At 38.4% G+C, this 25,567-nt stretch overlaps 1 protein-coding gene across 4 annotated transcripts; it reads right to left on the bottom strand.

Annotated features, from left to right (window-relative positions):
- Positions 1–1,816: 1,816 nt before the first annotated feature.
- LOC121867157 (tigger transposable element-derived protein 3-like) lies at positions 1,817–24,411 on the bottom strand. Of its 4 annotated transcripts, none has more exons than XM_042366917.1 (4): positions 24,371–24,411; positions 16,355–16,648; positions 9,869–9,985; positions 1,817–6,360 (listed from the first exon to the last, which is right to left on the bottom strand). In XM_042366917.1, the coding sequence occupies exons 2-4, from the start codon at positions 16,616–16,618 to the stop codon at positions 4,183–4,185; spliced, it is 2,559 nt and encodes an 852-aa protein (XP_042222851.1). In that variant the 5' UTR covers positions 16,619–16,648; positions 24,371–24,411; the 3' UTR covers positions 1,817–4,182. The 4 variants fall into 4 exon arrangements, with proteins under 4 accessions (XP_042222851.1, XP_042222850.1, XP_042222852.1 ...); XM_042366916.1 differs by lacking the exon at positions 24,371–24,411 and adding an exon at positions 24,111–24,340; XM_042366918.1 differs by lacking the exon at positions 24,371–24,411 and adding an exon at positions 17,250–17,268.
- Between the last annotated feature and the right edge of the window lie 1,156 nt (positions 24,412–25,567).

The following is a 25,567-nucleotide window of genomic DNA, read 5'->3' as shown; positions in this document are numbered from 1 at the left end:
CTTCGGTCCAACTATTAAATAGGGTGGAATCAAAGGCATTTCGTCTTATTAACTCTCCTCCTTTAGTTGACAATCTCTCTCCCCTTTCTCTTCGCCGCAATGTTGCTTCACTCTCTCTCTTTTACAGGTACTTTAACGGGCAAAGTTCAGTGGATTTGGCATCCTGTGTACCGCCAGCAAGGGCGTGGGTTCGTAACACACGTCTTGCCCGCGGTGCCCACCATTTCTCTGTGGATGTCGGTCATACGAGAATAACCCGTTATAGTACCGCCTTCTTTCCTCACACAGCCAAACTGTGGAATGCTCTGCCTTCTTCTGTGTTTCCATGCTCTTACAATCTGTCTCACTTTAAAAAGCTGGTTTTCCGGCATCTTCGTGGTGTAGATTAATACAGTATAACCTTTTTTTCTATATTTTCAATTTCTTTCCGTTCTTTTTTTTTTCGCCCCCCCAGGCTCCATTGTGGGTCGTTTGACCTGTGCCGGGGTGGGCTAATTCCCGTAAAAAAAAAAAAAAAAAGGTCATGGAGACTTAAAAATTTATTGCGTGCTCGAGAGGGGTACAAAACAAATAAAAAAAAGAGCAAGCAAGTACTGTGATGAAAGCAATGAGATGATGTTACTAGGCCATTTGGAAAAAGTTCAACACAGATGAACTGTACAATGTGTGGGGCTTGAATCTGAATACTAACTGCTGCTCAACTCTTATTTCTTGTTCTTGTAAAATCATCATATGTTTTTCAAATTATTTTCCTTTGCTGATTCACATTCTCTTTAGACTTTTCATATACTCACCAGATATAATAAAACATAGTAGTACAGGATGCATCATTAAATAGGGTTTTAAAATACAGTACTGCTCGCATTGTGGGAATTGCAGAATGGGAGAACGGATTATATTTGGTAAAGTATACTGTATATACTGTAATGGAAGTATTTTATGCAAGACATATGATATATTGTACAATGATTAATGGGATTACTTGACCCTTGAAATAGAGGTACTGTACAGTATTTAACCTAAGGACTCCAGCTTGTTTGTTGCAAATTTAACCCCTACGCCCCGGTTGACATTCGGGAACGTTCATCTAGGGTGCCCCGGTTGACGTTCCGGAATGCGTGCCTTTTTTCGCCGTTGTGTGAATGCCCAGTGCGGGTTATTATGTTCCAGCATGACTATTTGGTGGTCACGCCACACGCAGGGTAGCATTGGTGTGCTCAGTGCGGTTAGAACACATTAGCCTGTCGCTATGGAGAGTCGTTCCTCAACCTCTCATGCTAAAGTAGTGTAGTATTACTGGAAAATAATGCTATGATTATGCTATAAATGTATTTATTTGTGGAATTATTATTCTGATAATTATTTATATGCATTACTTGCTATCCCAAACTCAAAGACAGCCAGACAGCCTGGTGACAGACTGCGTGTGTATTGCCGAGCACTTTTTATTAAAAATAATGCAGATAAAATAAATTCTAAATGAATACTTTACTATAAATAAATATTGATTCAGTAAATATGTGCATTACTGGCCATCCTGGACACAAAGGCAAGCAGAAAATGGTCTCTAAGTGTGTAGTGACCACGAGTGCTCCCTGTCAAAACAAGCTGTCCCATTATCTCCCTCGCCACTGCGACCCCAGGTAAGTTTCTAAAGGGTCAATATATAGTTTTTCTTACCTTTTTTTATTGTTTTATCATTTAAAAAGGTTGAACATAATTTTTGGAAAAGTTGATTTATCTTGATTTACCCCGCATGAGGGGTATGGCCAGCGACGCCCTAGCCCGAGGTGTAGGGGTTAAATATAGAAAGATCTGTTAGGTACATTTTATATACAGAACTATAGAACTGTACCCGAAGTCCTTTCTAGGATGTGACTTGGCTTTGCTCTTAATGGCTATGTAAAAACTTACATGAATACTGATATGGAAATCCTCAATACAGAAGTAGTTTAAAATAGAAGGCTCTTATAATATACAAACACAGAGAGCTATTTCTTATTTCATATAAAAGAATTAAATACATTGGTGATTTGTCACATTAGATATAAGCAGAGTTGTTAAAAGTACAGGACTTTGATACTTAAGTAAAAGTATTGTTACATTGGCAAAATATTACTCAAGTAGAAGTAAAAATATCCAAAGATCAATGTACTCGAGTAGAAGTAAAAAAGTATCTCATTCATAAAGTACGTACTCAAGTACTGAAAGTAAAAAAAGTAACAAGAAAATTATTAATTGTCTCAAATATTAAAATCCACTGTAAATTACAAAAAACTAGTTAAGTAAAGATAAAAATAAAAGACAGCATTACACATGCTTTTTGCAAATATTTATATTGAGATTAATCAACAACTGATTCTCAAAATTATGGCTGTCTAATCAGGATCTTTTAGGCCTAAATATAAGCCCAGCATAACCTATTAAAAGAGATATGTTCAGCCGCTCTTCTTCCTACAATCCATCGCAGGGATAGTGAACAGGCTGAAAATATATCCATCCAACACTACGATCACTTTCTTCCTTATCCATACAAGTTTCGTCGATGTGGACTTATGGTCCGTAGACTGTTGTCTCTGCTCGCATTAGATTAGGATACAAACCTATCTGGCATGTATCTGAGGTGTAGGATGACCCGGACTTCTCTTCCTGTAAACTCTGTATCTGCCCCAGCACTAACACCCTTCAACACTATTTGCCTTGACTGTCCCAATGTCAGGGACCTCCTAGCACAGAACGAGTCACTAACCACTATTTGTCACCACCTACTTATTCGTAATAATTTAATTTAATTCTTGTACGCTTCCCACACTTTGGTGGGTTCTAACTCCTATTGTCCTCAAATCATATCAATATTGTCTCTATATCATAAGTCATAGCATGTCCTGCGAGATGAGTACCAATGTATTAGTGTCTGGCCACATGGTCTTGTGACTAGGTCTGCCGTCACATAATGTCGGGAAAGACCTCAGTAGCTCCTTCAGTTGAGGAGTTTGTGGATGAATGTTGCCTCTAGAGTGACTGATTCTGACTAAGACTCACAGTGAACTGTCCCTCTAATTGGGGTGTGACTGTCGTGATGTCACTTTTCAATTCTAACTAATGAGTAGCTGAATTTTTCACACCATGTAACATTTGATGGGTACTGGGAGGAGGGGCAGTGCTACTTAGTTATTTAAGCAGAATTTTAAATACACTCAGTCTGGCACATATGTATAGATACAGGCTTTACATCTAAGATGGAATTATGTGAAGCATTTTAGAATCACAGCCGCTTTGAAATTCATTTTTGGTACAGGTATTTACAACGAGCAACTGACATCTAATGGGAAGACCAAGCCCCTGAAGGAAAGATGGGGGAGAAGAGAGTGGATTCAATGGAGGATAAGAGGATAGGCTAGGTGAGGTGCGTGGTCAAGGTGCTAATGGACACAAGATCAAAGGGAAAGTCTGCTGTCATGGCCACTGCCACTTGACCTGACCTGACCTGACCTCATGTCACCTCACGAGACCTCTAGGTATGTGACCTTGTGGTGTCTTCCTACACCCACACCTTACCCTTCACGGCTCCACCCAGGCAACTCATTTACTATGGTTAATAATTAATTAATAAAAATTAAAAAAAAAATTATTATTAGTTTGTCACAGACATAAAAACTCTTTGTTTGGGGCATGTAATGAGTAATGATTTTTGTTTTTAATTATATTAAGAGTAAAAGTATTAGCAAATCATATTTAAGTAAAACTATTAGCAAATCATATTTAAGTAAAACTATCAGCAAATCATATTTAAGTAAAACTATTAGCAAATCATATTTAAGTAAAAGTACTGTACTAAAAAATTTGAGTACGTATACCCGTACTTTTTAAAAATACCCAAAAATGTTACCCGGTACTTGAGTACAGTACTCAAGTAAATTTATTTTGTTACTTTACAACTCTGGAAATAAGAAAAACACCATGGCACAACTTACAAAAATATACATGTGTTTTGTTTAAAATTTTTATCTACAGTATATATCAACATGCATTATTCATGCAATGTAGCTGCGAATTTTTTCAACAAAATTTGTACTTGACAGTCAACATCACTGATCATTGTAAATATTTTGTAGGATGATACACTTAACAAAATGAAAATTATGATACCTGTACAATATATACTAAAGTGTCCATAAAGCATCATTTTGGCTGCATGTAATGATGTAGAGGATTTGGTATTGTGTAATAAGGTACTCCGGGGTTTTCCAATCTTGTATCTGGCTGCCGTAGGTTCTGTGTCATGTTTGTTGGGATTCCCTGGTGATGCAGTTCAGCCCCCGTATGGTGATTAGTTACAGGAAGATTGCGTAAATCCGCTGGTATTGCCAATGGATCAGTTTTTATGTCATTCCTGCCCTCATTTCCACCATCTGGATGGACAGGTCTAAAGTTTGACATCTTTACAGCCCTTAATTCTACAAGTGATGTTCGAGAGTTATCCTGAGGAACTTCCTGTCGGTATTCTGGTCTTATCACATCTTGGCGTAGCAGCTCTTGCCTTTGCATGGGATGCTCAAACTCTGGTCTTGCTATTTCTTGTCTCGCCAACTCCTGACCATGCATATCATGTCGTTGCATCCCTAAAAGTTGATTATGCATATTTGTTCTGACCCCTTGTGTTGGTGTGGAGAGGGTACTGTGTGAATTCTGAGATGGTGCCGGTGACTGTGCTGCCTTCTTCATTTCTTTTTTAATTTTTTGCTGTTGAAGTTCATCTTGCACCTTTTGAATGTAGTCCAGCTTTTGCTCATGGGCCACCTGTTGTGCTAATAAGCTATGAACAGAACTTGGATCATGTAAGGGGTCAGATTGGAATTCACTTCTCAAGTCAGGCCTCGTTTCCAGGATCATATCATGATGAATAGCTGACTCCAGTTCTGAAAATTCATCAAATAATCGCCCAGCTTGGTGCTGTAAATATTGCCTCAGAACGTGGCATGCAAAAACTGCTTCACATGCCTTTGGTGGAGTAGGAACATTTTCTACTATAGATTCGATATGTTGGTTAGGTTGCTGGTTTTTAATGTTTGGATTATTAAACACATTTGAATAATGTGGATACTGAACAATGTTAGTGATCATTCCTGCATGCGAGTTCAAGGTTTGGGTTGGTGCTTCCTCATGTTCATCAATATTTAGTCCATCATCAGACAATACAAATGCATCAAAGTCTTGTTGGCTAATCCCAATAGGAGCATTAACCTGGTCATTAACATTCAAGGCATCTACATCTTTACTAAGTCCAGCTTTCACTACTCCTTTCACTATGGTTTCAGGACTAACATGTTTCCAAGCTTTGTAAATCATAAAAACAGCATCCAAAACAGATAAATTTTGAGCCAGTAATGGTGGCTTCAAAATGCTGTGGTTAAACATATTTGTATGATTCATTTGATCATTTGCCTGTGCCTTTGACATAACATAAGTAACTTGTTGGTGTCTATACAAGGCCTTAAAAGTGTGGATGATCCCCAGCCTTAATGGCTGCAAAACTGTTGCTGTACCTGGGGGGAAGAATGTTACATTAATGTTGAAAAGATGTAGATTTTCTGGATGATGGGCTGCTTTATTCAACAACACTATTATTTTAGTTCTCTTTGAACGCAGTTCACGGTCCCATTCCCGTAGCCAAGAGGAAAAGAACTCTATTGTAATAGCAGCTTTGGGATGATGATGGAAAGGCACTGGAAGAGTAAGGGAATTAAGTGACTGAGTTTTGCCAATCACTTCTACGGGTCTACGGTCAGTACCAGCTAGATTGCATGCTAATATAACATACAACCTATCACTTCCATTTGAAGTTCCTTGTACCATATATTCTGGTAGGGAATTATAAGTTAGAGGAATTTCATCAACAACCCATACATTCTGAAGAGTGTATTCTTTAGTTGCTTTGGTAAACATGTATCTTCTCCAGTGGTTTCCAACTTTTGTGACTGATGGAGCTCCATCTTTGTCTTTAAATCTTTTAAGAGTTACTCCATTTCTATCTTTCCATCTTCCAAGCCATCCAGCTGAAGGTTTAAATTCTATTCCCATCTCATTACCAATTGACTTTGCCTTTTCCATAAGAATAGGCCCAGATATGGGTAAGTCTTCCTTTTTTGCTTCCTTATACCAGTCAACCAATTTTTGTTCCAATGCACCAGCTTTACCAAGTCTGCAACGTTTTCGATCAGGAGTGGCAAACCTGTTCCACTGTGACATAATGGATTCCTTGTTCTTCATGATCCGAGAAACCTGGCTCTGACTTACACGAAACATGGAGGCGATTTTACCTTGTGGTACTTTGGGTTCATGGTCAAGCATTTCAAGGACCTGTAAAAAAGAAAAAATACCACTGAATAAATATATACAGGATAAGTACAGCTCCTCCCCGACTTGTGACGGGGTTAGGGACCCAAATCCAGGTCGTAAGTCGAAATGGTCGTAAGTCGAAAATGCTTAAATAATACATAGAAAATCTAAATTGGGTGTCTTTTTCTTCTCAGCACCACAAAACTCTCGCTTTTAAGCTTGCCAGCCATTTTAAAGTGAATTACAAACGAAAATTTTGTCTGTCTACTGACGTTGGACTCGAAAATATGTAATTTGACAAAATTTTGGTACGGCTGAGGCAGGTCGTAAGTGCGGGTGGTCGTAAGTTGAGTAGGTCGTAAGTCAGGGAGGAGCTGTAATATCCCCGTTAGCCGGAACACTGAAATACCTGAAATTGAAACTGGTTCAGAATTGGGGTCTGTGAACGAATTTCTGAAGTTGAAAATCAGGTGCATTTTCTGAAAAATTATGAGAAAATTCCAGAAGATCTCTCCAAGAAATGTTTTTCCTGGTCTGGAAGCAAATTCTGAGGTTGAAGATCAGGCGCATTTTCTGTAAAATTCTGAGAAAACTTCAAGAAACTCTCCAAATTTGTTTTTTCTGGGTCTGGGAGAAAATTCCAAGGATGAAGTACCCTGTAATATGTAATTCTGGAGAATTCCTAGAAACTTTTCCTGGGACCTTGAAAAATTTTGGGGATGTGGGATATTTCCGGGTTTGAGAGAGTAGTCTCGTTACCCAGAAATCTTTCATCCCCGGAAGAGCTCTGCACCAATTGTTCTGGCTAACAGGGATATCAAGTACTATATCTATAGTTTTGCTGACAGCTAGACTTTGATACTGTATGTGAAAAATGTCCCTGCTCTCCATTTTCTCTCCATTCAAATTAACATTTATATCTCCCTGTCACCCTTCCTTATTTATATTAATAACTTTAAAACTTATTCATTTACATTTACAGTACATTAACTTCCTCCAACTGTACACTCTTCCAAATATATTTACTAACATTAACCGCTTAGTGTATTTCTGAAAAACACATCGTTGCAGTAACATGTGTCGTCAGCACTTGGTGACCGGAATCATCTACCATTTGCATCCCCTATTAACCAAACATGCATCCTTCTTCATGAACTAACATGTATTAAAGCACACACAATGAAACAGATCTCTCCAATTGCTACTCCATTATATATCTTTTACACATGACCAAACAAACATATATATAGAAGCCAAGACAACAAATCACAATCTAAGAATAGTCTTATGCCCAGTAGATTAGTACATAGGTGGCACTGAAGGTCAGGCAAAGATGTAAGGAAACTAATATATGGATGGTTTGGGAGATTCAAGATGCATATGGCTGGAGGGGTAGAGGGAGGTCATGATGTACAGTATATAGCTGCTGGGGTAGAGGGAGGTGATGATGTATGTAGCTGGAGGGGTAGAGGGAGGTCATGATGTATATAGATGGAGGGGTAGAGGGAGGTCATGATGTATATAGCTGCTGGGGTAGAGGTAGGTCATGATGTATGTAGCTGCTGGGGTAGAGGGAGGTCATGATGTACAGTATATAGCTGCTGGGGTAGAGGGAGGTCATGATGTATATAGCTGCTGGGTAGAGGAGGTCATGATGTATGTAGCTGGAGGGGTAGAGGGTCATGATGTTTATAACTGGAGGGGTAGAGGGAGGTCATGATGTATATAGCTGCTGGGGGAGGTCAAGATGTATATAGCTGCTGGATAGAGGAGGTCATGATGTATATAGCTGGAGGGGTAGAGGTCATGATGTATATAGCTGGAGGGGTAGAGGGGGTAGCTGGGTAGAGGTCATGATGTATATAGCTGCTGAGGTAGAGGGAGGTCATGAAGTATATAGCTGCTGGGTAGAGGGAGGTCATGATGTATATAGCTGGAGGGGTAGAGGTCATGATGTATATAACTGGAGGGGTAGAGGGGAGGTCATGATGTATATAGCTGGAGGGGTAGAGGGAGGTCATGATGTATATGAGCATGATGTATATAGCTGGAGGGGGTAAGGGAGGTCATGATGTATATAGCTGGAGGGGTGAGGTCATGATGTATATAGCTGGAGGGGTAAAGGGAGGTCATGATGTATATAGCTGGAGGGGTAGAGGAGGTCATGATGTATATAGCTGCTGGGTTAAGGAGGTCATGATGTATATAGCTGGAGGGGGAGAGGTCATGATGTATATAGCTGGAGGGGAGAGGAGGTCATGATGTATATAGCTGCTGGTAGAGGGAGGTCATGATGTATATAGCTGCTGAGAGGGGGAGGTCATGATGTATATAGCTGCTGGGTAGAGGGAGGTCATGATGTATATAGCTGCTGGGTAGAGGTCATGATGTATATAGCTGCATGATGTATGTAGCTGGAGGGGAGGTCATGATGTGTATAGCTGCTGGGTATCATGATGTATATAGCTGCTGGGTAGAGGGAGGTCATGATGTATATAGCTGTGGTAATGGGAGGTCATGATGTATATAGCTGCTGGGTAGAGGAGGTCATGATGTATATAGCTGCTGGGTAGAGGGAGGTCATGATGTATATAGCTGGAGGGGTAGAGGGAGGTCATGATGAATATAGCTGCTGGGTAGAAGGAGGTCATGATGTATATAGCTGCTGGGTAGAGGAGGTCATGATGTATATAGCTGCTGGGTAAGGGAGGTCATGATGCATGTAGCTGGAGGGGTAGAGGGAGGTCATGATGTATATAGCTGGAGGGGTAGGTTATGATGTATATAGCTGCTGGGTAGAGGGAGGTCATGATGTACAGTATAGCTGGAGGGTGAGGGAGGTCATGATGTATATAGCTGGAGGGGTAGAGGGAGGTCATGATGTATATAGCTGCTGGGTAAAGGGATCACGATGTATATAGCTGGAGGGGAGGGGAGGATGTATAGCTGCTGGGTTAAGGGAGGTCATGATGTATATAGCTGGAGGGGTAGAGGTCATGATGTATATAGCTGGAGGGGTGAGGGAGGTCATGATGTATATAGCTGCTGGGTTAAGGAGGTCATGATGTATATAGCTGGAGGGGTAGGGAGGTCATGATGTATATAGCTGGAGGGTCATGATGCATATGGCTAGAAGGAGGCCATGATGCATATGGCTAGAGGGAGGTCATGATGCATATGGCTAGAAGGAGGTCATGATGTATGTGGCTAGAGGGAGGTCATGATGCATATGGCTAGAGGGGTAGAGGGAGGTCATGATGCATATGGCTAGAGGGAGGTCATGATGCATATGGCTAGAAGGAGGTCATGATGTATGTGGCTAGAGGGAGGTCATGATGCATATGGCTAGAGGGGTAGAGGGAGGTCATGATGCATATGGCTAGAGGGGTAAAGGGAGGTCATGATGCATATGGCGAGAGGGGTAGGTCAAACACATATGACTGGAATAAAACTGCAAGGAAAAAAAAAATACAAAAAGAAGTTTCAAGGGTTATTTCCCAATGATTACACTTATAGAAAATATGCCTACCTTCACTTTAGCACCGAGTGTCAGGTCCTGGCGTCTCTTTCTCATGAAGTTGAAAGCTATCGCTACCTGTGCTTCACCATGAGCCACATTCCTTTTTGTTCTACCTTTTTTCTTTATCTGAGGGAAAATAAGTATTTGAATTGGGACACACTTAAACAAGAATTATAATCATTAAAGCTGGGCCATAAAGAATTGATCTTCCATATTTCCATGTGTAAGAGGTTACTCAGAGGGCGTGATAGGGGTACAAACCATGTTACCATACAATGAGTACTGCTAATACTACCTCTAATCAAAAACATTACCCATTCTACTAGCTACATAAATAATAAATTATATCTAAAAAAAAGAAGATAACTACCTTTTGAAAATGCCAGATATTAAAAAAAAAAAAAAATTTAAAGTTAATACAAAAATTAGTAAAGAAGTGTAAAAATCTGTGGCAAATTTAAATATGAAACAGTAAAGGGCTTTAAATGTACTTCTGAAAAACTCCTTTTATTACATGAATATTATGTGAATACTTTGTGTGATTTAAGTCATGCCTAAGGTATATCACAAAATAAATTTGTGCATGGTATGGGAATTACTGTACAGTATACTTATTCAGGGCCCCTTAGAGGGTGGGGGAACCTGGGATAAATCCCCAGGGCTCAGGCCTCTAGAAGGCCTGGGAAAACGGTGATATAAATATTAAATATATATGTAAAGTAGTTAATAAAATTAAATGGAACACTAAAAATAGGTACGTACAACAAAAGTGTTATACAGTAGATAGATATTATTAATCGTTCAAAATCCAAAAGGGGGCCCATAAATCTATCTTTTCCAAGGCCCTGGCCAACTTTCTGGTTCCACTGTATAATAAAATAATAAACAGAGTGTTTTTAAATTTGGGTAATTTCAATTACTTGATGGACCTTTAGATTTTGGGGAATACTGTACAATGAATATCGAAATAGAGCAAGGTTAAAATAATGGATAAATCTCTATGCATTGTCGCTTGCGATGGACAAGAACATAACCTAACCTAACCCCGAGCAAGAGATATTGTAAAAAGATTTATCTGTATGATTAGCCGCAGTTAAAATAAAGGTCTATTTCTTTTATCATTAACTATTAACCTGCATATAATAAACATGATGATGCTTAGGAGTTAACTATCATTTGACTCCCAATGCATGAGGGCCGGATCCAAACCTCAAATTTGACCGATGCAATCTTTCAGTCTTTATAGTTGCGGTTAGTCCAGATTAAAAAAAAAGTATATGGAATTTTACCCCTCATTCTACAACACCGTATTTTTAATTGTTAATTAGCTAATATTTACTTAAATAAATGTATACCTATAGTAGTTTTATTGATTTACAAAATACAGTGATATCTCTGCTAGCTGGAACAATTGGTACAGAGCAATTCCGGGAATGAGAGATTTCCAGGTAACGAGACGACGCTCTCAAAGCCGGAAAAAAAAATCCCCCATCCCCGGAATTTTCTCACAATTTTCTGGAAAATGTGCCCTTGGAAAATCGTCCCCAAAGCCGTAATTTTCCCGAAAATTCCAGCTTTGGGAACGATTTTCCGATAAAATTTCAATTCCGGCTATCAGAGAGTTCCGGGTTTGAGGGATTCCGGCTAACGGAGATATAATTGTACTGTTTATACATTACATAGCTTTGTAAAGTGATTATGTACAGTTAACCCTCACTTTACGCGGTCCCACATTCTGCGTTTCCACGTTTACGCGGTGCCCTGCCGGAACCCAGGATGCTCACATTCCGCGGTGTGTGTACCCCTTTACGCGGAGAGCGGCTGACGAGCCACGCCATTTTTGGATCCAAACCTCCCGCCATCCGCCATGTTGTGCAAGCGGCGCGAACATGGTGCGCACAAGGTCGCCCAGTCATCAAAACATTACCAGTTCTTCACCCGCCACCCACCACAGCCGGCCCAAGTCAGTGATAGTGATAATTATGGTGAGGATATGGACTTATATGGACTTTGGGGAGTTTGACAAAGAGGCCCTGCAAGCCTCTGTGGTGGATAGTGATACAATTGATACAAGTGACACAGGTGAGGGCCAATAATCTGCCCTCTGCCTCGGAACCAACCGCCCATCCCCGTGTGCCCAGCCATTTTTTCTACTAATGTAAGTGTTAAAAAACCTAATATTATTGATATTTCTCTTAATTATTAATTGTGTGTGCATACCATCATAAAGTTAAGATAATATTTTTACTACAACATAGTTGTGTGTCGTCAAAAAGTGGAGTTTGGGGATCGGCCCGGACTCCATTTCAATTAATCCCATACAGTATGTTATGTTATTCACTTTACGCGTTTCTCACTTTACGCGGGACCCTCCGGGTTACATTAACCGCGTAAAGTGAGGGTTAACTGTACATGCCAATAAGACGATTCCCAGATAGACGATTTTTTACCACTCGGAAGATTCCCACTTGGACAATTATAGCTAAAAATTGTCCGTACATCAAAAATTCTATTAGAAACTCTGTTTATTATAGGAATATATTATGAATTATATTTGGATGAATGAATAACATGTATTGGAATATATGAATTATGTACAGTATATTAAGAATTTAAAAAATATACAAAATTTATACAGGTACAGTAAAACCTCGATTAACCGACTTTCTGATTAACCGTCAATCCCGAACCCCTAATTTTTTTTTTTTTACCGGGGATTAGCCCACCAGGGCACAGGTCACTGACTCACATTGGGGCCTGGGGGTGATAATGTAATAATATTAATATTGATAATGCTAATGATGATAATAATAATAATAATAATAATAATAATAATAATAATAATAATAATAATAATAATAATAAAGAACCAAAAAGAAATGCAAAATGAAAAAAAAAATCAAGAGTGGGAAACAATGTACCTGTATGTATGTTGTGTTGTCAATAGTAAGAGAAACAATTGAGACCCTGCAATTGTGCGGAAATGAGGCAGAAAGTCAGATCAGCAACCTGGGACTTGGTCACAATTTTTGTGATATGTTCTTTGACTTTTCCATTTTTTATTCACGGTTTCTGTGCTGGATCATATTTATTTACTAAAGTGGTTAATGTTTTAAAGCAAATTCTATTGAAATATGAATGGCAAATGAACAAAAATGAATAGAGGGACTTAAATGAGGTAGGTTAGGGAAAGGTACTTTGAAAATATGTGTTTTATTTCCGTAGACTTAATGTACTATTAACCGACCTTTTGGATTATACGCCGGCCCCTTCCCCCCATATGTGGTCGGTTAATCGAGGTTTTACTGTATTAGTAATGTTTTATTATAAAGATGACAGAACTGACTGTTTCCTCCCAAACTCATGACTTAACTAAGTGACCTCACTATTTCCATCTGTTTTAGCTTGTCAACCTGACTTACTGATAGGATATACAAATACTTCACTTTTTCATGAATACGAATACAAATACTGCACAAGTATAACATAAAATTCTTTCAATACAAAAGAATAATATTTAATTATCAAATCAACAACAATTAAAATAATAATAATTAAAATAATAATCTTCATTTGTTAATCCTAATATAATTCATATTTTATTCCTATAATTCATTCACGTTAATATATTTAATACAGTGGCTTACCGTGGTTGCACTGATGAGGCATGCAGAACACCCACATACATCAGTTATCAAATCAAATATCAAGTAGGATATGGCCTTCCTCTAAATAAGGGTTGTCAAGCTTTCATTAACACCTAATTTCTTAAATTATATCAATGGCATCTGACAAAGTATCTATTATAAATCATTAAATAATGGGTGCAAAAATACTTACAGCAAAGGAATACTGTATTAAGCTTTCAGTGTGATCTACAGTAATTTAGAAATAAAGTTGTTAAAACAAATGACTAAGCATCATGCACAATGCTGGCCCTGTGTAAAGTTGCCAATGATCTTATTGCTGAACATTTAAATAATTAGTAAATACTTTTATTTTCCGGTATATGAGCCTATTATTATTTCAAGTAAAACAGAAAACTGAATACTTAACTTTCCCAAGTGAAAAAAATATAACTGAAAGCGGACTGTAGGGTTATTTAGAAATTTTAAAAATAATAATGTGGACCAGTTTTGTCCAGCCGGCGGAGAGCCACCGCAGGTCTACATAGCCTCTCGACAAGTGAATGCAGTTTTCGAATTGCATGCATTTGTACCCATTACATTTACAGAAACCTTATTAAATAGCCACTCTTATGGAACAACAACTCTTAGGTAATATAATACAGGTATTACCGTATAACACAAGACTTCATGCTTATTAAGGGAAAAGTATTAAATTTGACTAAAATGGCTCAAATTCCTTATGCTCGAACACAATAAAGTTCATTTTAACATGTTATTGAAAGGATGATTAAGTCTACATGTCCATTGAGGGCATGCGGCTTATCCTTCTGCATGCATTGAGGGACACTGAGTCTCCTCGACTTTCCTGAGTGAAAACTGTGAAGACTAAAATTAAATCTGTATTACTGAAGATACTATTTAAAAATATATTTTGCTTTCTACAAGGCATACAATGCATGCCTTGCATTTATTAAGAGTATGCCACCAATTTAATAATATATTGCTATAATAAATACTGTACAGTATTTCTAACAGAATTTGTGATGTATGGACGATTTTTAGCTATAATCATCCATATGGAAATCGTCCAAATGGGATGGCAAAAATCACACAAAAGACGATTGTCCAAATGGGATAGCACTTTATAGTACAGTATGTATACAGAAACTGACATATGCAAAACACCGCACACACACACACACATCAATAAGCATTAAATGTACATAGCAAGCTAATTATAATACAGGTACAGTGGGGTATGCTATAACGAACGGATCCTACTACGAATATTCCTATAACGAACGGTTTTACCTATAAAATTGAGAATGCTATAACGAACGAAACTCCTACAACGAACATTATTTAATTTTTTTTTTTCTAATTTATTGTTTTTTTATTACAAATATTAATGATATTCTTTATTTCAGGGGTTTAGATGCATATTTATGCACTTTTTTACAATTTTTACAATTTTATATTATATTTTTCAGTGTTAAGTGGTTGTATTTGGGGGCCTGGAACGGATTAATCCTATAACGAACGAATGCTATAACGAACAAGGTTCTAGAACCAATTAGATTTGTTATAGCATACCCCACTGTATGTCATAATTCTTCATAATGTCAACTTGTTCCATCCTAAGAGGATGTACTTTAGCAAACTTGTCCACAATGATGTTCACATCAAGCTCCATAGATTAATGAACATTCATGAGAAGAAGTCCATTAAGACTCCTTATATTCAGTACACTGACGTCACCTCTCACATCACCCGAACTCCATCTGGCGGAGGTTACCTTTGACAATGTCAGGTAACACATTCGCCACTTTAGGTTAAAACTCCCTCAGATATAAGTACTGTAAACCCTATATATCTTTGCCCTAGGTACAAAACCTTAGTGTTACTAATTCAGCAAACCAGGATCCCAATGTAAATATTGCTTCAGATACACTTCCAACCTTAAATTTATGCTGATAAAAAATAAAACTATCAGTGATTCTACAGTAGTTGTGCACAGAAAAACATATAAGGAAGCCTTTGGCCCTCGAGTTTAGGCCTTAATTTGTGTTTCTTAAACTTAAATCTTTGTCACAAGTTCACAAGGTGGCTAAGTAAATGACCTTTGTTATGTTTATTAAGGCTCTATAGTTATTATATACCAGATTAAATATCCCCTTTTTTATGCATATAATATACAGTAGTACAGTAGCACATACTGTATATAGGCCCTTCCCTCTTATCATCTTTAGGCCCCTCAAAACCTTAATCTGGCCCTGGTTACCTGACACTGTCAAAAGTGACTGCCGTGTGATGCCTCAATGGGGAATCCCGGCTGGAGTTCAGGTGATGTGGGTCAGGAGGTGATGTGAGTGTAACCTTACCTGTGATGTTACCCAACCCCCAGGCCTCGCTTCGATTATCCTATCCCTGGGTACAGTTTGTCAAACCTGCCACTCCGGTATGGAGAGTGACAGCTACGGTCAGAAGCTGGTGGGCCAAGCAGGTCAACACTGACAATGAGATCAAGTTACCGATAGGTCAATTATTTGACTGATGCATATACCTTTGCATAGGTCAGAATTTTTTGAGTGATGAAAGCGCATCGGTTGCATCGGCCTGTGCATTATTAAGGACAATCTAGATGAAACACAGCTCAAGGTATTTAGAAACTTACAAAACATCAGTAGATCACCTTCAGATTAAATACCAGCTTATTTCACCTTAAGATTAGCCACCCGTGAGCTAACCTATCTTAACTTAGCCTAATCTAACCCCCTCTGGTAGAGTTGAGGTGTTTAATCATTGGGTGAAATAAGTTGGAGGGGGTTAATCTTTATGTGATTCCCTCTAGTACTAGGTTAAGTACCTTTGTTCTGCCACGTCTTGCTCGTTTCTTTGGTTGTTCATCCAGTTCTAGCACCCCTTCATCATCTTCTGCATCCCCTTCCTCCTTCTGCTCAACAATTACCTCCACTGAAAGACAGGGCTCTGAATCTTGGTTAACTATGGCCTGTTTCTCTATGGGAGCTTTGGGCGGTGGTGTAATAGCTTCAGGATGGGTCATATGCTGTAGCTCTGGGGCCTCTGACAGCAAATTCATGGCCATATTCCCATAAGGTTGAGAATCCATTACTTAGGTATTCCGTATACTCATCATTGCCTGAAATTTTTTAGAAATAAGTAACAAGTTGATATGAATAAAAAAAAATCAAGTGAGAACAACCCTTTTATCACTAATAAGAATATGATCATAATTTACTATGCTATCTGGGAATTGGGTTAAATTTATGTAATATATCTTTTGATATGTTAAATTTTATTTTTAAACAAGCAAGATTAAATGTTTTTTGTAAGTCTTTCTCTACCATATAGACCTACCACAGCTAAGCTTTAGTATTTAACCTAACTTAACCTATCCTACTAAGTAACACAAAATAATTACTATATACTTTTATCATCTGTTATGCACTGTTGGCATGCACTGGCTCTTGAATGTAACTGAACCTGCTCCATTGCTGGTCAAGTTTGGTCTTGAAACAGCTCACACTCGGTGCCGTCCCAAAATTCTCTGGCAGGTTGTTCCATGAGTTCACAACTCTCACTCCAAAAAAGTAAGCCCTCATAGTTTTATGAACTTGCGGCTTCTTCAACCTTGAGCTGTGACCCCTTGTGGGACAAGCGTCCGCCAGCTCCCGGTAAGAATACTTGACTGAGTAGTGCCCTTTGAGATATTTATACACCTCAATTAGGTCCCCCCTTACCTGTCTGTAGTATAAGCTTGGCAATTGAAGGAGCTCTAATCTCTCTGGGCAGCTGAGGTGCCGAAGTGCCGGCACCAGTCTGGTGGCCCTCCTTAGGACATTTTCAATCAACTGACAGTCCCCAGCATATCTCGGGAACCAGACGGGGTGACAGTGCTCCAGGCGGGGAAGCACCTCGCTCCTGAAGATAGTTATGAGGGATGGACCACCTAGATATCTGAACTACCTTCTCATAAGACCTAATAATTTGGTTGCTTGGTTCACCTTCTCACAATGGCCCGAGAATTTCAGTTCATTGTCAACATACACACCGAGGCCCTTTTCGCATTTAGTCTCAATTAATGCAGTTTCTTCGTTCTGTTGGGACATATGATATGCCTGCTTACCGTTGGTATGTTCCAGGTACATCCTCTTACACTTTGTGACATTGAATCATAGCAGCCATTTCTTTGACCATTCTTGAAGCTCACAGAGATCTTTTTCTGCAGCTCTTCACAGTCTGCTTGGTTCTTAATTTCCCTAAATAACTTGGCATTGTTCACAGACATTTGTATGGAGGAGTGTACAGCTTCTGGCATGTTATTTATAAAGCAAACAAACAACAGCGGGCCCAATACACTGCCCTGTGGTACCCCGCTTGTCATGGGTACACATTACGATTTTTGTCCAACTGTTAGATAAGGTAGAATCAAAGGCATTTCATCTTATTAACTCTCCTCCTTTAGTTGATAATCTCTCTTTCCTTTCTCTTTGCCACAATGATGTTTCACTCTCTCTCTTTTACAGGCACTTTAATGGGCAATGTTCGGTGGATTTGGCAGCCTGTGTACCGCCAGCAAGACCGTGGGCTCGTAACACACGTCTTGCATGCGGTGCCCACCGTTTCTCTGTGGATGTAGGTCACACTAGAATAACCCGTTATAGTACATCCTTCTTTCCTCACACAACCAAACTGTGGAATGCTCTGCCTTCTTCCGTGTTTACAGTCATACAATCTATCTCACTTCAAAAAGCCTCACCCTCATGGTACGTTATTTACACCTGCCACATCACAGCTGATGTTGCGCCTGTGAGAATGCTATCTTAACTCGCCTATATCTAGAAAACTAAGCACTTACTCCAGAAAATGACTATTAGTTAAAGTAATCACCATACAAAACTGTCTAAAAAAACTATAAATAAATAAATAAAATTACCGAACTGCTGATGGCCACGAGTCATATATTAGTCCTATCTTTACCTAACCTTAACTAACTTCCTAATCTGTGCATTGTCGTTTCGATTTTCGTACTTACTATCATCCAAACAACATCTCTAGAAAAAATTAAAGATTTCAATCCAATATAAACTGTACTAAACACACCCGATGAGATTGTCGTTGGTTTCTTGACATGTAAACAAAGATGGCAGATGCTACTGCATAGCAGACGGCGAGAACCAAAACATGGTCACCACAAAAGATCCGAAGGCGCCAAAATTACAGTAAATATTGTATTTTTTGCCTACGAGAGGATGTAGACGTGAAATTATTGCCATATAATCAGTGTTTGCAGTGGTTTTTACCCCGTTATTTCTCTTTTCTTTTACGCCTTGTCCACTAACAAGTAATTTATGGTCGACAGATAGACTAAAAAGAAACAATACTATAATGTTGTTGCCTCAATTGGTTAAAATTCATTTTAACCTTCTCGCCAGTTTCTATAGAATGAGTTAATATTTTGCTATTTGGACTTTAGATATAAGTTATGGTACCTTTCCACCTTCTTGGATAGTTGAATAATTTACCATACATTGCCCCTCAGAAAAATCTGCCAAGTCGCTGCATGTCATCAATTTGTTTACAACCGACCCACTCAGTCCGGGCATACTTTCGTTTCCACTAAAAACATAAAATTACACTATAACGCTTCACCAGAGTTGCTTTCATTGGTACCAGATATCAAAATAAGTACTTTCTGTTAAATATGGCAAGTGGTCCTGGGGGTGGAGCCCCCCGGCTAGGAAGACGTTAAAATGGATCTTTACTCCTCAATTTTATTACTCAGTATTATCCGAACAACATCTTCTGAAAATTTGGTGCAATTTCATAAAAATGGTTCATTCCTACTGTATAAAGTGCACTGATGATTTAATCATTTTGCTAAAGGTGTGGAGGTGTGCTGTTTCCCGTAGAGGATATTTTGCTGTGACCGGCTTAGTTCCTACTAATGCTACTTTATCTTGAGTGTGCTCTGATTGGCAAAGTACTTTCTGTTTAATATGATGGGGAGGACCACCACCCCCCCTCCAGTTACCAAGTTAGGTTAAGTTAGGTAGGTTTCTTTGGTTGATTAGGTCGCCTCTTTTATAATGATAAGAACATATGTGGAAGAAATGAACAAAATCAAACAACTCCTTCTGGTGGTAGTGGTGGTCTCAGACATTACCATACGTATTTTTTAATTTTTTTACAAGTTAGGTAAGGTTTTCAAAGGCATGTTTGCTGTTCTTTTCAGTACTTTACCCAGTATTTTCCCTCTACTGCCCATTTTGAACAACCAATATTGCTGGTAATTGGGGAGGTCTTATCGGTTAAATTTATTAAAATACACTACCAAAAAAATATACTGTAAATAGAAATATCAAATTCCATGTTCAACCTAAAACGAATCTTTATCTCTATTTTTGGTAATAGTTTCCATGCACAAAAGCTACACAACAACCGACTCACGGCAAAATACTGTAAAGGCCAAATGCCGCCAGAGTCAAAGTCATATATAGTTCTTGCGTTGTTTGCCAGTAATGGATGATTAGCCAATCAGAGTTAATAAGAACTTAGCCAGTCATGGTAAAATATCCACTACCGCTGTTTCCTAAATAAATTCAAAGGCATTATTTTCATTACCTTTCACCCACCACTGGGCTGAATTTCTATGCATTTGGATAAAGATTTGAAAAACCTTAAGAAAATAAAGTACACTAACTGTACATGATCATTATGAATTTACCAAGAGATCAGGGAGAAAGACTAAGTATATACAATATTAACATTCCTGCAATAAACATATTAACATTACTCATGTTTTCTTCTGTAGGGTGATATGAGAAATTAAATACCGTAATGTAAGGCTTATATGGAAGACTTCACAGCCACTTCTCCCATCTCAGTAGCATTAAGTTAGCCCACGGCAGGTGTTATGTTAGGTTAAGGTTAGGTTAGGTTAAGTTAACTTAACTTACCTTGAATTTTTAAATAAACACTTTTTAAAACATTTGCTATAACTACAACAGTGTCCCCTATAAAACACAAGTGAAATTGCAACATTTTTATATTAATTTTCTATGAAAAATCAGCAGCTGTGAGGTCGTAAACAATGACCCAATGTAATGTAAGTGAACTAATAGCACTAAACTTTACCACGATAATACAAATTATATTCGGTTAAAACTAGTGTGTTTATAATCACATTTCCTGAACATCAGAATGTCCCATATCAAACTCTAGCTACACCTTTGAAATGAGAGAAAGGAAAATTGACGGTAAACTTGCTTTTAATTGCCCTAGTCCACAATGGCCACAAGATTATGTTTTTTGGTGAATTTCATTCAAAATTAATCAAAAATCATTGGAAAAACATTATTTTGCTATACTAATATAGCTCTCTTACAATGTTTGGGGAGTCTTTTTTTTGGGGGGGAGTTTGCCGTTTAAACCCAACAACCTACCCTAACCTTATCCCCCAGGTTTTGCCATCGGAACCTAACAACCTAACCTAACCTAACCTGGGCCTTCACCCCAGGCCCCAGTGGCTGCAGCTGTGGCTTTGCTCCAAACCATAACCTAACCCATCCCTAACCTAACCTATCCCTAACCCTAACCCAATACAACCTAACCCCCCAAATTTAGATTTTGAAGCAAAATAGGTAAACATTGGTTTGGAAATATAGTGGATGAATGGAACAAGTTACCAAACATCATCTTTAATTCGAATACGCTGGATAGTTTCATACATAGGTTGGATGGATATATGAGCAATAGGGGTTGGGTTAAATGGGACTGCCCAGTATGGGCCAATAGGCCTGCTGCAGTTTCCTCCATTCTTCTGTTCTTATGTTTTGCCATCAGAACCTAACCTAACCTGGGCCCAGTAGTCTCCAGCTGTGGCTTCACCCCAGACCCCAGTGGCCACAGCTGGGACTTTGCCACAGACTCTAACCTAACCCACCCCTAATCTAACCCCCACTTTTTGCCATCAGAACCTAACACTAACCTAACCTGGGGTGAGATCCCAGTGGCTCCAGCTGTCCCCCCCCGGACCCCCTAGGTTTTGCCATTAAAACCGGTTGATATTCGTCCATTGCCTGTCCACAGGTTCCCGCCATGTTTACCTGAGGTTATACTCCTCACTTAGAGTCAGTTGTCTCCTCCTTTCCTCCTTGTATGTTAGGTTAGGTTAGGTTAGGCAGGTTGGTTCCTTTGGCATGAGAATAGGCTTTTTTTTGTGTATTTTGGTGTGTTTTGCTCAAATTTTACCTCCAATTTTCTGCAAATTAGCTGTTTCTGTTAAAAACTAAACTGTTCAAAAATTTTGGGGAGCAAAACCGCTAATTTGTACAAGAAATGTAAGTCAGATTTGAGTAAAACATTGAAAACCGTACCAAAGCCCAAGAACAGCCAATGAGCGAATAGTTACCTCAGAACCTAACAACCTAACCTAACCTGCATCTCGGTAATCATTTGTTTCCAACGAAAATGTCATACTGGGTAGAAGAAAAGTGTTTTACATTTATCCTCTTAGCCACTGATCGTCTGAACTACAAGATAGATACCCTGTATATTAAAAAAGCCATAAGTTGTGGAGCAATTAAAGGCAATAATACCATATTGACTGCCTCTTGCAAACGACATATTGCTCAACAGGGTGTACCCATTTCGTCACCACATTGTTTACCCGTTTCGTCACCGCGTTCATTTCAATCAACATTTCAAGGGCAATACATTCCAGAAAATTCTTACACAATTAATACATCAATATATGCACAATAATTTCACCAAATTTGCCAAAATAACTGTTGTTTGGGATAGAAAATATACAAAACACCTAGTTTACAAAATTGTATTACAAAATTATGCCTTGGCATAACAATACATTGAATCATGCAAGACGAAAATAAAAAGTAACAACGTTATTACTCATGCAAGCATCTCACTTAAACAATTTATTAAAGACTAAAACGAAACCAAAATAAAAACACTGTTAATACTCATGCAAGCTTGGAAGAGAATGACAATTTTTTAGAAAATTAAAAGTGGTGATATCTTTTTCTTCATATTCGTCCCACGGCTTCCAGAGACAGTCTTATTTGTCATGATTTGCTTTCTTGTGCACGATTTTAGCTTCCGCTCAGCAACTAGTTGCAATTGCAAATCAACCAAGGTGGCGAAGAAGAATCACCTTCATTTGTTCTGTATTTTGTTTACCAATGTTTTAATCGTTTTCTTTATTAAATAATTAATATTCATGTATAATAATGACAATAATTCTCAAGTCGTCTGTATATATGTGTAATTTCTATTCGTGTAAAATAATAGCTAACAATTTATCACTCTAATACCAGCAAGCGACTAACGGTCTGTTAGTGGTGACGAAACGGATTTAATATTGGTGACGAAATGGGGTGTATCCTGCCGGCGGCCATATTGTGATTGGCAAAAGAGGCTAGTCGCGGCAGTGTCCCGCCAGTCACCAGCTCATAGGTGCACATATTTCTCTTTGTATACACAACATATAAAATTGCCAGTATCATGTGCTGCTTATTGATGTGCTGCTAGGTTCGACAAGACCTTAGATCCCCATCTTACATTTCATCGGTAAGTAATTTCTTAAATGATATAGAACTTTCACCAGTAAGTAATTTCTTAAGTGATATAGAACTTTCATCGGTAAGTAATTTCTTAAATGATATAGAACTATGTATAAAGTGGAAAAAAAAACGATCATGTGGCAAGCGTGTGTAACCAGACAAGAGGGGTTATATTAAAGGATTCATTCATAAATGACGAGTGTTATTCTTAGATTTTAATTTCTTTGAGCTATAAAAACGACCTGCTTCATAGTAATATCAGCCATATAGCATTCAGTATCAATACATGCAGTGAAAATTTATATTGTTTCTTAACATGAAAAATTAAGCTTATGCATATTGCCAGCCATGTGCGGCATGTCGCAATAAAGATCATTGTGTCTCAGGATACTATATATTTTTTCTTAATAGCTTTCATTCTAGAAGTAGTTTTTCTCTCTTAATTTACAGTTTTCCTAAAGATGAGGCCTTAAGACAGGAATAGGTTCGGGCAACAAGTCGTGAACATTTTGTTGCATCTAAGCATACACGTCTGTGCTCAAAGCACTTCAGAGACAAGGACATGACCGAACATCTTTATCATATGTTCGGCTTCGTAGTGGAGCTGTTCCTAGTATATTTGAAGCTTATTCCAAACATCTACAGAAAAATGTTAAAAGGAAAAGAAAATCTCCACCTAAACGTGTCCCTACTTTGGTTCACAGTCGAGGTAAAGATAACCCCTCTTCATCAGTTCACATCAACGAAACTACAGTAACTGAACATATTTCACGTGAATGACACGCTAAAAAGAAAACTTAGTCACAGAGAAGCTTAGCTTGTTAACCCCAAGAAAGAAAATCAAAGTTCTAAAACAGTCTAAAAGACGTCTCACGAAGAAAAACAGTGATTTAAAAAAATGTAATATCTAGCGCCATGGATGAAGGAGACAGGCTGATGAAACTTAAGGATTAGCGAGCAGCGTTCACCACCCCCTAGTTGTGAGGCAATTAAAGGCAATAATACCACATTGACTACCTCTTGTGAACGACATATTGCCCAACAGGACAAATGAAGCAGACAGGCAGTTAACTAGAACTACAGCGAGCAGCGTTTACCACCCCCTCCCAGCCTCCCTGCTGTCAAACTCGCTTATTGGCATCATGTTATCCTACGTCAATAGAGAACGATAAAACTACAAGAACAACCATATGCTTATAGTACAGGAGGGGATCAGTATACAAAAGTAAGACATTGACCGAAACAAGGAGGACTACACTAAAAACAGAAAATCTTACTTTGGCAAACGTCACAGGTCGGACTCCAATATGGCGGTCCGTAAACAAAGGCAGGCATCTTATACACATCCCAATATACTTATTCTACACCCTCCGTGGTCTCTAAATATGTGCTAATTATTTAATTATTTTACTTTATTCTAATAGCATGTAATTTGTTGATCAGCCATATTCTGATGTAATTGCGTAAAATGCGCAACCGAGCTGGTGCCATTGAGCTACAAAGATACAACCTAAATACAACTTTGTTTGTGCACCTGCAGAAGTGCACACAAGGATAATAATTACTAGTGGAATGCCAACAGCCATCCTGACCAGAATCCCATTACATCATAGTAAGTCATATACAATCACCAAGGTCACGGTCAAATAGCCGATGGTTATTCGGGAGGCCAGCCTGGTCAAATAACCACTTCGACGAGATAATTAAGTCAGTCTTAACCGTGTAGATAGAATGCACTTTATTTGTTGAACTAAGACTTCTAAATACAGTATTCCAAATGATGTGCAATATGTCTTATGATGCGAAGGAAGTGTTCATGTATTTCAAATACTGAATTATTAATTAGCACATCAGACCCTTAGCCCATTTGTTTAATAATTCATGACTTTTTTTTGTAACACCAGTACAGTAGTTAAGGTAGAGTGCCTATAATAAGTGTATTATGTGTTTTTCTTATTTGTTAAAATTATATTTTCAGAGAGTAAATGAGTATTATTTCTGACAGGAATAATGATGTAAGAATATCACTTAATTCTTATAATTGAAGCTGCAAATCCTTACCTCAGTATAGTACCTGTAAGGTGATTGAAGAATATGTATAGTAATAATTAGGGAAACTGGGTAACTATTGGCTTGCTGGAATACATTTTATATAAGAACATAAGAAAATAAGGAGTCTGCAATAGACCGGTTGGCCTGTGCATGGCAGCTCCTGTCTAGAGTTACAACCACTCCTATCATCCATGAATCTATCTAGCCTCCTTTTATAACTTTCCAGCATTCCAGCACTTACCAAAAAGTTGCTAAGCTTGTTCCACTCATCTACCACCCTATTTGTGAACCAGTTCCTTCCCATCTCCCTCCTAAACCTAAACTTATCCAACTTAAATCCGTTGCTACGAGTCCTATCCTGCTCGGATATTATAAGAACTTTATCTATATCCCCTTTATTGATTCCTTTCACCCACTTCAAT

The sequence above is a fragment of the Homarus americanus genome, unplaced genomic scaffold, assembly GCF_018991925.1.
Source record: "Homarus americanus isolate GMGI-L3 unplaced genomic scaffold, GMGI_Hamer_2.0 scaffold6317, whole genome shotgun sequence".
Taxonomy (NCBI): Eukaryota; Metazoa; Arthropoda; class Malacostraca; order Decapoda; family Nephropidae; genus Homarus; species Homarus americanus.
The sequence above is the reverse complement of the archived record's forward strand: the minus strand, read 5'-3'. Positions and strand labels throughout refer to the sequence as shown.

Bases quoted from the DNA above. Each gene is read 5' to 3' on its own strand.
- LOC121867157 (XM_042366917.1), bottom strand. From the start codon at position 16,618: ATGGATTCTCAACCTTATGGGAATATGGCCATGAATTTGCTGTCAGAG. The intron at 9,986-16,354 runs GTACTTAACCTA...ATTTTCCCTCAG, and splicing joins CAAGACGTGGCAGAACAAAG to ATAAAGAAAAAAGGTAGAAC. The intron at 6,361-9,868 runs GTAGGCATATTT...TCTTTTTTACAG, and splicing joins CACTCGGTGCTAAAGTGAAG to GTCCTTGAAATGCTTGACCA.